This window comes from Juglans regia, chromosome 8, assembly GCF_001411555.2.
Source record: "Juglans regia cultivar Chandler chromosome 8, Walnut 2.0, whole genome shotgun sequence".
NCBI lineage: Eukaryota > Viridiplantae > Streptophyta > Magnoliopsida > Fagales > Juglandaceae > Juglans > Juglans regia.
The window spans coordinates 3,650,299-3,665,473 of NC_049908.1; the positions used below are offsets into that span (position 1 = coordinate 3,650,299).

General features: G+C 40.1%; 2 protein-coding genes across 2 annotated transcripts; both read left to right on the forward strand.

Annotated features, from left to right (window-relative positions):
• Nucleotides 1-678: 678 nt before the first annotated feature.
• Nucleotides 679-3,907, forward strand: LOC109005528 (pentatricopeptide repeat-containing protein At2g18940, chloroplastic-like). The gene has a single exon (XM_018984511.2). It carries the CDS (start codon nucleotides 942-944, stop codon nucleotides 3,477-3,479), a length of 2,538 nt encoding a protein of 845 aa, XP_018840056.1. The 5' UTR covers nucleotides 679-941; the 3' UTR covers nucleotides 3,480-3,907.
• A 463-nt stretch (nucleotides 3,908-4,370) lies between these two features.
• Nucleotides 4,371-14,873, forward strand: LOC109013202 (adagio protein 1-like). Its single transcript, XM_035693681.1, has 2 exons — nucleotides 4,371-4,884; nucleotides 12,768-14,873. The coding sequence occupies exons 1-2, from the start codon at nucleotides 4,640-4,642 to the stop codon at nucleotides 14,374-14,376; spliced, it is 1,854 nt and encodes a 617-aa protein (XP_035549574.1). The 5' UTR covers nucleotides 4,371-4,639; the 3' UTR covers nucleotides 14,377-14,873.
• The last annotated feature ends 302 nt before the right edge of the window (nucleotides 14,874-15,175 follow it).

Genomic DNA, 15,175 nt, shown 5'->3' on the forward strand with positions numbered 1-15,175 from the left:
TAGCAATGGAGTCAGTTCTAAACTAATGCTAAGACAGCTATCTCATGTCATGCAGTATGAATTAAACCCTCACCGGATTAGTATTGTTTATATCATTAACATATTTATTTACAAATCCCTGCTAAAACAAACAAGTTCCAATCATTGATGAGAGAGACAGCGTTGGTGGCGAGGAAGGAGGGTGGTTTCGCGGGATTCAAGATTGGGCAGACGGAAGAGCGCTGCTTGGTCGCATTGATGAGAGAGACAGCGTTGCCAGGAGGCGCTGGGTAGAGGATGCTGAAGCAGGTTGGTGTCGAGGGAGAAGGGTGGTCTCGCGTGATGATTTCGAATAGGGATGAAAACTGAAACTGTTTTTCAAATGGAGTCAAAATGTACATTTTGATTGGAAAAAAAAAAAACAGCCACATAGTGGCTGCATTGTGTGCACAGCTACAGTGGATGCTATATAGAAAATTTTTTGAATAAAATTTAATAAAAATCTTGCAGTGATCTGAGAAAAAGAAAAAGTGATCGAGATATTGTTTTGTTTTAAGGTATACAAATTTAGCTCACTCTTCATTTAAAAAAAATGAAATTTATTATTAAATAAATCTCAAATTTATTAATTTGAAAAAAAAAGAATATGCAAAATTTACGAAACCTGCCACCACAAATATCTTCTCCCTGAGAGAGCAGCATATGAAAACTGGAAGATGTCGAGGTGAGCGTGAGTGCCTCTGTTTCGGAAAACCGATCTGCTACCCTCATCTTCAATAAAGACCAATCATACCACATCCTACCTTCCCTCCCTCATCTCTCCCTAACCAATATCATCCTCAGAGAGATGCCCTCATTTCCATCATCTGCCATCCAAACTGTCCGACTCTCCGTCCTACGCTCCGAACTTCACCAGCTATAAACTCCCACAATCCAGAATCCCGAACCCACCTCTCTCTCTAATGGAAGGTGCTCTCTTTCATAACCGGCCGGTGTATCCCATCCCGACCGACAGACCCGCCCAACCTAACCCGCCTCTGAAATTCACTTCAACAACACTGCCGCCCCCTCCTCAATCCCCGCCTCCTGCCTCGTTCCCCGTAGACACTCTCCTTCAGCACCTTCTTCACCTCTCTTCGCCTCCCAACACCATCCACAGGCTCAAACCCATACATCCAACTCAGCGCAGCAATACCCGATTCCCCGCCCATCACATTTCGGTTGATTCGGCCGAGGCAGGGCACGAACTAGCCCATCCCAAAATAATAACTTCAGTTTCAGCCCCACAGTATGAGAACAACAAAGAAGAGGCTCGACTAGAAAATGGCACTCTTGAATTCATGTCAATAAAGTGTAAGTTCATGTTCAATTCAATTTTACAACAGCCTTTGACTAGTTTGAATGCATTCTTTGATTCTGTCAAGTTTGAGTTGCGTGAAGTTGATTTGATCAGTCTCTTGAAAGCATTAGACCTTTCGGACAATCGGGAGAGAGCCTTTTTGTTGATTGAGTGGGTTTCCATGAACTTAAGCTCTGAAAATGTGAAACTGGATAATCAGGTTATTGAATTAATGGTTAGGATTCTTGGGAAAGAGTCGCGGCATTTGAACGCGTTGAAGTTGTTTGATGTTATTCCTGTTGAGGAATACTCGCTTGATATCCGAGCCTATACCACTATTCTTCATGCATATTCTCGCACTGGCAAGTACAGAAAAGCAATCGCTATGTTTGAGAAGATAAAGGAAAGTGGTCTCTCCCCTACTTTGGTAACTTACAACGTGATGCTTGATGTTTATGGGAAGATGGGTCGTTCTTGGAATAAGATTTTAGTCCTCTTGGATGAGATGAGAAACAAAGGGCTTGAGTTTGATGAGTTTACTTGCAGTACTGTGATATCTGCGTGTGGGAGAGAGGGCCTTTTGAAAGAAGCGAGAGAGTTCTTTGCTGGATTGAAGTCTCAGGGGTATGCACCTGGAACTGTTACTTATAATTCTCTGCTACAAGTGTTTGGGAAGGCAGGGATATTCTCAGAGGCTTTGAGCATCTTGAAGGAAATGGAGGATAATAACTGCCCACCTGACTCTGTTACTTACAACGAGCTTGTAGCAGCTTATGTCAGAGCGGGATTCTATGAAGAAGGAGCGGCTGTCATTGACACAATGACGCACAAAGGAGTATTTCCCAATGCTGTTACATATACCACTGTGATAAACGCTCATGGCAGGGCAGGAAAGGAGGACAAGGCCTTAAGGCTGTTCAACCAGATGAAGGTGTTGGGTTGTGTTCCTAATGTATGCACATACAATGCTGTTCTCTCAATGCTAGGGAAAAGATCGCGACCAGAAGAGATGATAAAGATACTCTGTGATATGAAGTTAAATGGATGTGCTCCAAACCGTATTACATGGAACACAATGCTTGCCATGTGTGGTGACAAGGGTAAACACAAGTATCTCTCTCGCATCTTACGGGAAATGAAGCATTGTGGTTTTGAGCCAGATAGAGACACCTTTAACACTTTGATCAGTGCATATGGCCGGTGTGGCTCTCAAGTTGATGCTGCTAAAATGTCTGAGGACATGATTGAAGCAGGTTTTACTCCGTGTGTTACCACTTATAATGCTTTTCTAAATGCTCTGGCTCGTAGAGGTGATTATAGAGCTGCAGAATCTGTCATTCTAGACATGAGAAGTAAGGGTTTCAAGCCAAACGAAACTTCATACTCACTGATGCTTCATTGTTATGCAAAGGGAGGGAATATCAGAGGCATAGAGAAGATTGAGAACGAAATTTATGATGGTCCTATTTATCCTAGTTGGATGCTTTTGAGAACTCTCATTCTTGCAAACTTCAAGTGTAGAGCACTAATGGGAATGGAGAGGGCATTTCTGGAATTGCAGAAGAATGGATATAAGCCTGATTTGGTTTTGTTTAATTGCATGCTCTCCATTTTCGCCAAAAAAAACATGTATGACAGGGCCCATGAGATGCTGCACTTGATTCACGAGAATGGGCTGCAGCCAGATCTCGTGACCTACAATAGCTTGATGGACATGTACGCTAGAGGGGGAGAGTGCTGGAAAGCAGAAGAAGTCCTTAAGGGACTACAAGAATCTGGTGGGAAACCAGACCTCGTGTCTTACAACACTGTCATCAAAGGATTTTGCAGACAAGGGCTCATGCAGGAGGCCATAAGAACTCTCTCAGAGATGACGGCCAGAGGGATTCGGCCCTGTATCTTTACATACAATACTTTTGTGGCAGGCTATGTTGGGCAGGGAATGTTTACAGAAGCGGATGAAGTATTAGGCTATATGATTCAGAATAATTGCAGACCAAATGAGCTAACTTACAAGATTGTAGTGGATGGTTATTGTAAGGCGAGAAAATACAAAGAGGCCATGGATTTTGTGTCAAAGATAAAGGAGATGGATAATTCTTTTGACGATCAGTTTGAACAGAGACTTGCTACCCGTATCAGGGAGTTTTTGGAGTCATGATTTCGTCCCACATATCCACTGGCATCTTTTTGTTAATAACTTGGGGAATACAGATGCAGAAATAAGGCCCGTGAATTGCGATTTTCAATCACTCTGTTTGTCCTTAAAACAGTTCAATGGTTTGAGAATTTCAGGGGTCACGTCAGAGTCAAGTTCTTCTTGCTCTGAATAATGGTATTTTTATAGTAGTAGTATACAACAAGATGTTGGGAGGCATTAACCGTGGAGGCGCTTTTATGGCTATACGCAATTGTAAGCCTGTTGGGCTACGTGCCGGGGATGATCATCCTAGTGTGCTGAACGGTAGAGGGCTGAAGAGGCATTGATCAGAAAGAGTTTAATTTCTTTATTTTTTTGAGTTTGTAAATTGTAGCTTGTTCCAAAGCTTCTTTTCTGAGTCTAATATGAGAAATGATTCTTAATCAGAACGCGGTTAAATTAATTCAGTACCCCGAGTCGATCTGCATCACGCGGAAAGCTAGTTGGAACTTGGATGGACATAGCTTTGTAACCACGCTGTTTTGTCTTGTGTCTATGCCTATTAAGCCTACCGACCCGAAATTGCTTTGCTTCTAATTTTTTTGAGGTCACGCTGTTCATCATCCCAATTTTTCAAATTACACATCATATATATTTTAAATTTTTATTTTATTTTATTTTTATTAAACTAATTAAGTTATTTTATTTATCATATTATACACCACATACTTGTTATGTGAAAAATTAAAAGAGTAGAATTATTATTTTTTCGATATTTTTTTTCTTTTTATAATAAAAAAATTTAGTCATCTTCCATATTAACCAGCTCGGCCCATATTCCAGACTTTTATTTATTTTATTTATAATTTTGTAAATTTATTTATATTTCCCAACGTAATAATGAATCAAGGCGGTGCGCAAAAATAAAAGACAACGGCAAACCCATAACAACCCGTACTCCGCTTTGTGCCTCATGAAAAACACGATATACAGAGAGACCTTTAGCTAAATCGCCAAACGCTGCCCACCATTCATTTCCTGTCTGCTGGACGGAGACGTGGATAGATAGATCGAGAAAGAGAAAGAGTCTTCCTCCTTTTGGGTAATCCGAATATTTATAAGGGAGGATATTTCTTTTTGTGTGTGTGTGTGTGTGTGTGTGTGTGTTGGGTATCTCATTTATGGTTGAAGCGATGGAGTGGGATAGTAGCAATTCGGATCTGAGCGATGACGAGGACGAGGACGAGGGTTTCGTCCTCAACGATGGCGGTCCACTGCCCTTCCCCGTTGGAGACCTCTGCCAAACCGCGCCTCGTGGCTTCGTCGTCACTGACGCCCTCGAGCCTGACCACCCCATCATCTACGTCAACACCGTCTTTGAGATGCTTACTGGCTACCGCGCTGAGGAGGTCCTCGGTCGCAATTGGTTTGTTCTCCTCCACCTCCCTTTTCTCTTCCTTTTATATTACCATCATATATTGTATTAGGGCTTGGAATGTTAAGTTTTCCCCTTAAAACTTAAATTCTCGTTATTTCGTTTGGATGGGAGTACGATTCGATAGAAATTGGGGTGTTCTTTGCAAATTTTTGGCGTTTAACCCTAACCCTTTTGTTTTGTTCTTTGAAAGACCTAGAGATTTCACTTCTTTTCCTTTTTCGTTTTGTGAGCAAAATGGAAACCAAGTTTTAATTAGACCTTTGAAATGTCATTTTAGAAGTGCGTTCGAGGAAGTGGTTTTCTTCTGGATTGAAGGGTAGTAATCTGCAAATGGAGCCCCATTATTTGTCGGTTAGAAGATTCAGAGCTTTGTAAAGTTATTGATGGCTATGGCCCACGTTAGTTGGCTTATAGCCACGTTAGTTTGAGTTGCTTAGTTGTTAAGTTCAGTGGGTTGTTAATAAAGTGCACATGCCGTGGTCTCTAACCTCGTCAAAGTGAAGAGTCTGTAGTTTTGCTTGATTTTAGAGGTTGTTTTGGGTTGTTTTGATTCCTGGTAATGAGGCAATGTATTTGCCATTTTGTTGGTCTTGTTCACTTTTAAATATTCATTCAGTTAATGAAAATGACCGAGAAATTTTCTACAAGTATTTGCTAGTAGACTAATCATCTCGAACAGACCATTATCATTCTTTGTTCCTTTCAACATTGTTCTTAATTGTGGTATACAGAGCAGGTCAATCCATGGCTGAGAGTAACACTGGCACTCGCTATTCGCAGCTGGCCAAGTCTTTAGCAGCTGTCCGGCAGGTTCAAGAAGCGCAACAGAAAACTCATGATTCCCTGCAACAGGTCGTTGCAAGCAATTTGGAGACTTTGATAAAGCAAGTGGGCAAACGGGTTGAGGAACCTCTGGGTGGTCATGTTCTACTCAATAGCAACCCTCTTTTGAAGATTTTGGTGGCATTCAAACCAAGACTGACGTTTGGAGTTTCCCAAAAACCCAAATGGATGGCTCTATAGAGCTAACCAATTCTTTAGTTATCACCAACCTCAACCCTAGCAGCGTGTTTTATTAGCTTCCTTCCATATGGAAAGGAAGGTTCTTACATGGTTTCAAGAATTGGAATCCTCAGGTGGATTCTCTAGCTGGGACAACTTTGTTTGTTCATTGCTGGGTCAACCCAATGGAGGCTCTAACTAAGCTGCGGCAAACCACTACGGTGGAGGCATATAAATTTGAGTTTGAGTATCTCTCCAACCAGCTTTGTGGGTTAGTAGAGCCTTACAAGCTCAGCTGTTTTTTGGGAGGATATTCGTTACATGGTTCGAATGATGCAGCCCCAATCATTATTAAATGCATTTGGCTTTGTAAAAATGCAAGAGGAAAATGTGGCAGCCTTAAGGAGGGTAGTTAAAATGGGTCCAGGACCTCCAAAGACCTCTTTGGCTCTTCCATCTCCTACTGCCAAGGCTACTGTACCAGTGCAAAGGCTGTCTCCTACCCAGATGAAGGAAAGAAGGGATAAAAGGTTGTGCTATAACTGTGATGATAAGTGGGCACCAGGACATAAATGTCGTGTAGCTAAGTTGTTCATCATGAAATGTGAAGACTCAGGGGATGAGGAAGATACCAAATCTATGCCTCCGCTTATTGAAGAAGGTGGGTCCAGCTCTAAGCATTATGGTGAAGTGGACAAAGTCCACGCGAAGATCAGCCCCATAAATTTCAATCCATGCGATCTTAGGATCACCAAACCCAAGCACTATGAGAATTATCGGACAAATCAATGGAGTAAGGATTGTTATTTTAATTGATACTGGAAGCACCCACAATTTTGTGGATTCTTTTGTGATAGCCAAGGCCCAAATTCCAGTCTACCACACTCCAGATTGGTCAAGGTGGCTAATGGGGAGGCATTGTGTAGTAAAGGAATCACCAAGACAGTTGAATTTCAAATGCAAGGTTTCACATTTTCCATGGAATTTTATGTACTAAGGTTGGGTGGTTGTGATGTGGTTTTTAGGAGTCCAATGGTTGAAGACTCTTGGGCCTATTCTGTGGGACTTTTCTCGATTATCTATGGCTTTTAAACTCCTTGGCAGAAATATTACTCTTCAAAGTCTCAACCCTACTACATTATCACTAACGGAAGGTGAAGAATTTGGGAAGGCTACTAAGATTAATAAGAGAGGTATTGTGTTACAATTTATTGAAGGTCCTGAATTTCATATTCATTCTATAGATCTTCAACCCCAAATACAAGCCCTTCTGGATCAATTCAAATCTGTTTTTGAAACTCCCATAGGGTTACCACCCACTAGGACACAAGACCACCATATTGAACTGTATGAAGTATCCAAACCAGTGTGTGTTAGACCTTATAGGTACCTTTATTTCCAAAAGACCGGAATTGAGAAATTGATCAAGGAAATGCTCATTTCGGGAATTATCCGACCTAGCCAAAGTCTTTTTTCCTCTCCCGTTCTTTTAGTTTGTAAACAAGATGGAAGTTGGCGTTTATTTGTCGATTATAGAGCTGTTAACAAAGAGACTATTAAGGCCAAATTTTCTATCCCTATTGTTGTGAATTATTAGATGAACTTCATGGTGCTTCAATCTTTTCTAAGCTAGACCTTAGGTCTGGATACCATCAAATATGAGTCTTCCCTAGTGACATTCCTAAAACTGCCTTTCGTACGCATAACAGTCATTATGAATTTTTGGTCATGCCATTTGGTCTCACAAATGCACCAGCCACATTTCAAAGCTTAATCATATCTTTCGTCCTTTCCATAGAAAACCGTTTTCTTTGATGACATATTAATCTATGGAGGACCATGTTCATCATCTTAAACTAGTGCTAGAAACTCTACACAAACATCAATTATATGCAAGGCAATCTAAATACAGTTTTGCTTGTTCAAAAATTAGTTATCTTGGTCACTTAGGGTTAATTTGGTTACACAAAATCAAACTATCTCATTTCATTTCATCTCATATAATCATTACAACTTTCTCAAACTCCCACAAAAAAATATAATAAATAATTCAATTTTTTCAAATCTCAAAACAAAAATAATATTAGGATAATATTTTATTCAACTTTCAACAAAATATCTCATCTCATCTGAACTGTGTAACCAAATGAGGTCTTAATCTTCCAAAAAGGGGTTAGGGCAGATCCTTCCAAAATAGAGTCCATGCTTAATCAACCAAACCCAACTACTCTCAAGTTTCTTCGTGGATTCTTAGGACTCACTGGATACTATAGAAAGTTCATAAACAATTATGGTTTAATTGCTCCTCCTCTCACAGCATTACTCAGAAAAGACTCGTTCCATTGGTCTGAGTAATCTAAGCTGGCTTTTCAGGCCCTAAAACAAGTTGTAACATCTCCTTCTACAAGGGTGTCAAATCGTGTTAACGGTTCGTGTCGTGTTCGTGTCGTGTCAAGGCATGTATGTATATTATACTATATTGGTCAACCTGATCACGACCCGTTAAGTTTATCGTGTCAAAATCTTAAACCCTAACACGGCCCATTAACATAATGGGTTGACACGACATGACACGATCCGTTAGTGAATACTATGATAGGTTAACACGGGCCGCCTGACCCGTTTATGTAAATGGGTTGAATAGACCCAAAATTAACCTGTTTGACCTGATTAAGTTTAGCATAATTTTTTATATATATGTTAAAATCACAATATCTATAAAAAAATATAAAACTAGCTACAAGTCCCAAATTATAATCCAAATAATAAAAATATCGAAATTAAAATCACAACAATTTTACTTTTAGATATAATTGTAATTTTAACTTTCTTTATAGGTCATAACGGGTTGACCCGTTAAGCAAATGTGTCTTAACAAGTCAACCTGTTTTAATCCGAACTCATTAAGATTAAATCCAAACTTGCTATTATCGTGTCGTGTTCGTGTTGGATTAAAGGGTCGTGTCACATGTTGCCACTCCTATCCTCTTGTTTTAGCACTTCTTGGTTTTAGTAAAACCTTTACCATTTAGTGTGATGCATTAGGTTGTGTCATTGGGGCAGTTTTATTGCAGCTGGGAAGGCCTATTGCATTTATGAGTCAAGCTTTAAGGGGAAGGGCTCTTAGGATAGGTTTGTATAGCAAGATGAGAATTTTTGGTTTTAGATAAAAGTTTAAAATATTATTTTTTAATATTATTATTGTTTTAGGATTTGAAAAAGTTGAATTGAGATTTGAAAAAATTGAATTGTTTATTATATTGTGTGAGAATTTGAAAAAGTTGTAATGATGAGACGAGATGAGAATTTTGTGTCTCGTTCCACTTGCTAAACATATCCTAATCTTTCCACCTATGAAAAGGAACTATTAGCATTGGTGTTAGCTGTGAGGAAGTGGCGGGCTTATGTCCTTGGACAGAAATTTGTGGTGCAACTGACCAACAAAGCCTCAAACATATGTTGGATTAGCGTGTGGATACAGCTGCCAAGCAAAAGTGGCTTACAAAATTATTGGGATATGATTTTGAAGTTCAGTACAAAAGAGGAAGGGAGAATTGTGAAGGGGAATTTTCAACTCTAAATGTACTAGTGGCAACTGGCTGAATCAGTTGAGGATTGATTATGTCACATCACCAAAACTGATTTCCTTGCAGGAATAGTTCAAAGCAGGCCAACTAGATCAGTCTAAATACAGTGAGAAGGATGGAATTACTTTCTACAAGGGTCGGATTTATGTTGGGGCTGCTACACCTCTTAAGGAGCAGCTTATTCAGCTATTTCATTGTAGTCCTCAAGGAGGTCATTCAGGGTTTCACAAAACATTACATAGGGCTAGATCTGAATTTTTTTGGAAGGGTATGCGCAAAGACATTAGATCATTCATTAAAGAATATGATAATTGTCAAAGGAATAAAAGTGAGAATATACTTCCTCCTGGACTTCTTCAACCTCTTTCAATTCCCACAAAGGTATAGAGTGACATTTCTATGGACTTTATTGAAGGGCTTCCAGTCTCTCAGGGGCTTAGTGTAATTATGGTGGTGGTTGATCGACTTACAAAATATGCCTACTTCATTCCCCTTTCCCATCCTTATACAGCTTCCAAAATTGCTCATGTTTTTATGGATAATATTTTCAAACACCATGGAATGGCCACTTCTATTGTCACTGACCGTGACCCAACATTCACAAGCAGTTTTTGGAAAGAATTATTTAGATTACAAGGAACCTCCTTGCAGCTCAGTTCAGCCTATCATCCTCAGTTTGATGGCCAAACTGAGATAGTCAACAAATGTGTTCTGCAGTATTTGATAAGTTTTATTGGGGACAAACCGCGTCATTGGGCTAAATGGATATCTTTGGCTGAGTGGTGGTACAACACCAACTTACACTCTTCCACCAAACTTACACCATTTGAATCAGTCTACGGTTATCCACCCCCGAAATTATTGCCCTTTTCCCTCGGCACTACACAAGTTCAGGCAGTTGATAATGAGTTACGTACAATGAATGAACTCTCTAAGCTACTTCAACACAACCTACAGCTAGCTCAAGAACGTATGAAAAAATTTGCTGATTTGAAGAGAATAGAACGTAGTTTTGAAATTGGGGATTTCGTTTACCTTTGGTTGCAGCCCTATCGTCAGCACTCAGTGGTATCTCAGAGTAAATTGAAGCATTCCCCAAGGTTTTATGGGCCTTCCAAAATTTTGGAACATGTGGGTTCGATGGCTTACTGATTGGAGCTTCCGTTGGATTCTAGTGTTCACCCAACATTCCATGTCTCGTGTTTGAAGAGGAAACTGGGTAAGCACAACATACATTTATCCTCCTTATCCCCACTTGCAGCGGACAGAACGTGTAAACTGGAGCCTGCTAAGATTCTGCAATGTCGCATGGTGCAGCGGTGAAATTGTGTGGGTGCTGAGATTTTGGTAAAGTGGAGAGGACTTCCAAATGATGAAGCCTCGTGGGTTGACTATAACAAATTAACCCGTGAATTCCTTGACCTTGTGGGCAAGGTCCTGTAGGGGAAGAGATTGTTATGGGCCACAACCCATGGCTCACGTTAGTTGGCTTATAGCCATGTTAGTTTGAGTTGCTTAGTTGTGAAGTTCAGTGGTTTGTTAATAAAGTGCACACGGTCTATAACCTCGTCAAAGTGAAGAGTCTGTAGTTTTGCTTTATTTTAGAGGTTGTTTTGGGTTGTTTTGATTCCTGGTAATTAGGCAATATATTTGCCAATTTGTTGGTCTTGTTCACTTTTTAAATATTTGTTCAGTTAATGAAAATGGCACAGAAATTTGCTACAAGTATTTGCTAGGAGACTGATCATCTCGAACAAATGATTATCATTCTGTGTTCCTTTCTACATTGTTCTTAACAATGGCTACTTATAAAAAAAATATCGATAGTTGTAGCATATACAAATGTTGGATCAAATGGTATTAGTATAAGAACGCTAGCTTTGGTTTCTCTATATGCATATGCAAAATCACATCTTTTGGAGATTGATTTTGCATATCAGGAAAAACTCCCACATTGGATTATACATCTTTGAGCCAAATAATAAAAAAATATTATTATTTATTTTTTTCCTAAAATTATTTTTTTCTTTTGTTATTTTTCCGTTGGTGGAGAGAGGGAGAGAGAGAGAGCAAGGAGAAAGAAATGTTTTGAGAGAGGGTTTGTTTCCGTTGGTGTCGAGAGAGAGAGAGAGGGAGAGGAGAGAGAAAAAGTAGTAAAATAAGATTTGAGGAGTTAACAGTGCATCTTCAAATTTGTAGAAACATTGTTTATAGCTATGCAAATTTTTAGATATGCATAATCCAATGCAATCCAACTTAAGGTCATATTATGCAAATATGTAGATGCATAATCCAAGCTAATTTTAGTTGCGGACCTTGCGGTTGATGTATGGAACATCTAGGAATGACATGTGATACAGATATAAAGATTCATGGATAGCTTGGGATTGCAATATTTGCACTGAACCCTTTGGTGTCAAGCTTGTGGCCCAAATGCGGTGCAGCCTTGTCATTTGGCCCAAATTGTTGGACATAATGCTTCTACGTCCTTTTCCCCCTCTTGAAAGGAAAAAAATTAAACTGATACACACATGCATGCACTCTCTTCCCCCCCCCCCCCCCCCTCTCTCAATAAGTTCTCATCTTACTGTTTCTGAGATTTACTATATTTCAACACCTGAATTTTTTCTTGATAAATATATTTAAACTCCATAAATTGAGACACCATTAATAGATTAGAGGACAGAAAATGACCAGGATCTACTTAATATGATAACAAACATCTACCAAGATCTTATCTTGCAGTGCAATAGACCTATAAGGTATCTTTCAATTCCGGTATTAAATGAGAGATTTTGTTGACATGTTTTGCCATTTGGAGATACCTAGGTAGTTTATACTGTTTAAGTATCATCACACTTTGAGGGTACCATTGAGAGTTTGGGGTATTGTTATATATTGCATAAATAATTACTTGGAGCTTTGGATGTGTTGCTGTTATGGGGTCAGCCTACAAAGCTAACCATCTTATTCTGGATTATTTCCTGAAGTTAAATTCTCATTTTTTTGGGATCGTTACATTCTCAAATAATTTTATTCTTACTGGTCATAACTGGATGACATACTGATATTTCACTATGATCTTTGTATACTTTTTCATGTTTCTATTCTGCTCCATTCTTGCTTGTTATACTTGTCTCGTCTCTGTCTCCGTTTCTTTCTCTCTCCCTTTTTGGGCTTGTTAGCTAATGTCCTGATCTTTATAATTCTTTATTCATCAATTGGTTGGATACTATGTTCAGATTTTTTTCTTTGTTCTGATATCATGGGACTTTGTTACAGCCGTTTCCTGCAATGTAGAGGTCCATTTGCAAAAAGAAGACATCCATTAGTGGACTCCACGGTAGTTTCAGAAATTAGGAGATGTCTTGACGAGGGAATTGAATTCAAAGGCGAGTTGTTGAACTTTAAGAAAGATGGATCTCCACTGAGGAACAGATTACAATTGACACCTATATATGGAGATGATGAAATGATAACTCATGTTATTGGAATCCAGTTCTTCACTGAATCAAATATTGATCTGGGTCCGTTGCCTGGCTCTTGGACGAAGGAATCCATAAAATCTTCTGATCGGTTTTGTTCTGTTCTTTCAGCTATCCACCCCGACACCTTGGGGGACCGAAATGTTTGTCGTGGGATTTGCGGGATATTCCAATTGAGTGATGAGGTGCTGTCTCTCAAGATTCTTTCACGTTTGACGCCTAGAGACATTGCATCAGTTGGGTCTGTATGTAGACGATTGTATGAGCAGACAAAGAATGAGGACCTTTGGAGAATGGTCTGCCAAAATGCATGGGGTAGTGAAACAACTCATCTTCTAGAGACTGTACCAGGTGCAAAGAGACTTGGGTGGGGTCGGCTGGCAAGGGAATTGACTACTCTTGAAGCAGCTGCATGGAGGAAACTGACTGTTGCGGGTGCCGTTGAACCCTCACGCTGCAACTTTAGTGCTTGTGCAGTTGGGAATCGAGTTGTTCTTTTTGGTGGGGAAGGGGTCAACATGCAACCTATGAATGACACCTTCGTATTGGATCTAAATTCCAGCAACCCGGCATGGCAACATGTCCAAGTGAGCTCACCACCTCCTGGTCGTTGGGGCCATACACTTTCTTGTGTGAATGGGTCTCATTTGGTGGTATTTGGAGGCTGTGGAAGGCAGGGCTTGCTCAATGATGTGTTTGTGTTGGGTTTGGATGCCAAGCCTCCAACTTGGCGTGAAATATCTGGATTGGCCCCTCCACTTCCAAGATCATGGCACAGCTCTTGCACCCTAGATGGCACCAAGTTAATTGTTTCTGGTGGTTGTGCTGATTCTGGAGTACTCCTCAGCGACACATTTCTGCTTGATCTTTCAATGGAGAAACCTGTCTGGAGGGAGATACCAATGGCATGGACCCCACCTTCTCGGTTAGGCCATACACTATCTGTGTATGGTGGTCAGAAAATATTGATGTTTGGGGGTCTGGCCAAGAGTGGGCCCCTTCGATTTCGTTCTAGTGATGTCTTCACAATGGATTTAGGCGAGGAAGAACCATGTTGGAGATGTGTAACTGGGAGTGGAATGCCTGGTGCTGGAAATCCAGGGGGCATAGCTCCTCCACCTAGACTTGATCATGTGGCTGTGAGCCTCCCAGGTGAGAGAATCCTGATCTTTGGTGGGTCGGTGGCTGGTCTCCACTCTGCGTCGCAGCTCTATATCCTGGACCCAACAGATGAGAAACCTACGTGGAGGATATTAAATGTGCCTGGGCGACCCCCAAGATTTGCTTGGGGTCATAGTACTTGTGTTGTTGGGGGCACAAGGGCCATTGTTCTTGGTGGTCAAACTGGAGAGGAGTGGATGCTAAGTGAGCTCCATGAGCTATCGCTGGCAAGTTCTATTATCTGATTCAGAGGATAGAGAATAGAAAGCAGTCGCAAAGGTGTCAGTAGGAGCCTTCAACTGCCAAATGCGAGATCATTCCCTGGAATCATTTTGCGGAGAATGTTGTTTCTGTCACTAATAGCTCTTAAAAAAGGTTACCTTAGTCAGGATGTGTATCAGGTGGTTGCTCATAACGCATTATATTGTATGGGGTTGTTCTGGCTTGGGATAAAATTCTAATTGGCTTTCGATGAGTGAGATATGTCTGTTCTGTGAGGTTTGCATGAGACTTGCCCTCCAATACGTGCTGACGGATTATTCTTCACGCCTAGTTTAGTAGTATCTGAATGTACAGGTAGGTTTATGTATGTAGGTTTAGTTTCTACTTGTTCCGCCCATGGGGCTGCTTAAGGTTATGTAAATTGAACCAAAAAACTGAAAGAGGTGCATGTTAATAATATGGCTACTGCTGGAGCCCTTAAATCTTTATATGTAATGGAATCTGCATTCAGTTTTACTCACTTATGGAACGTGTCATCCTGCTCAAAAGAGAAGCAAGAGGAGAAGGTAGAAGAAGCAAATTCGTTCTACTTTTTTTTATAGGCCAAATTGCATTTGCTTTTTATGATTTTTTTTTTTTTTTTTTTTTAAATTCTCTTATCCGGAAATGATGATAACCAAAAAATCTACTTCATTTCACATTAAAAATAGAGAGAGCTATTTTTTGTCGAGTAAAGCGGAGAGCATAATCAAGACATATAAAATGTTAGTTTTTATAATACCATTTGCGTTGGAATAACTCATCACGGCTACTGTTCCTAAT

Excerpts from the sequence above, each read along its gene's own strand:
- LOC109005528 (XM_018984511.2), top strand. The coding sequence starts at position 942 with ATGGAAGGTGCTCTCTTTCATAACCGGCCGGTGTATCCCATCCCGACC.
- LOC109013202 (XM_035693681.1), top strand. The coding sequence starts at position 4,640 with ATGGTTGAAGCGATGGAGTGGGATAGTAGCAATTCGGATCTGAGCGAT. Across the intron at positions 4,885-12,767 it reads GAGGTCCTCGGTCGCAATTG|CCGTTTCCTGCAATGTAGAG; the intron begins GTTTGTTCTCCT and ends ACTTTGTTACAG.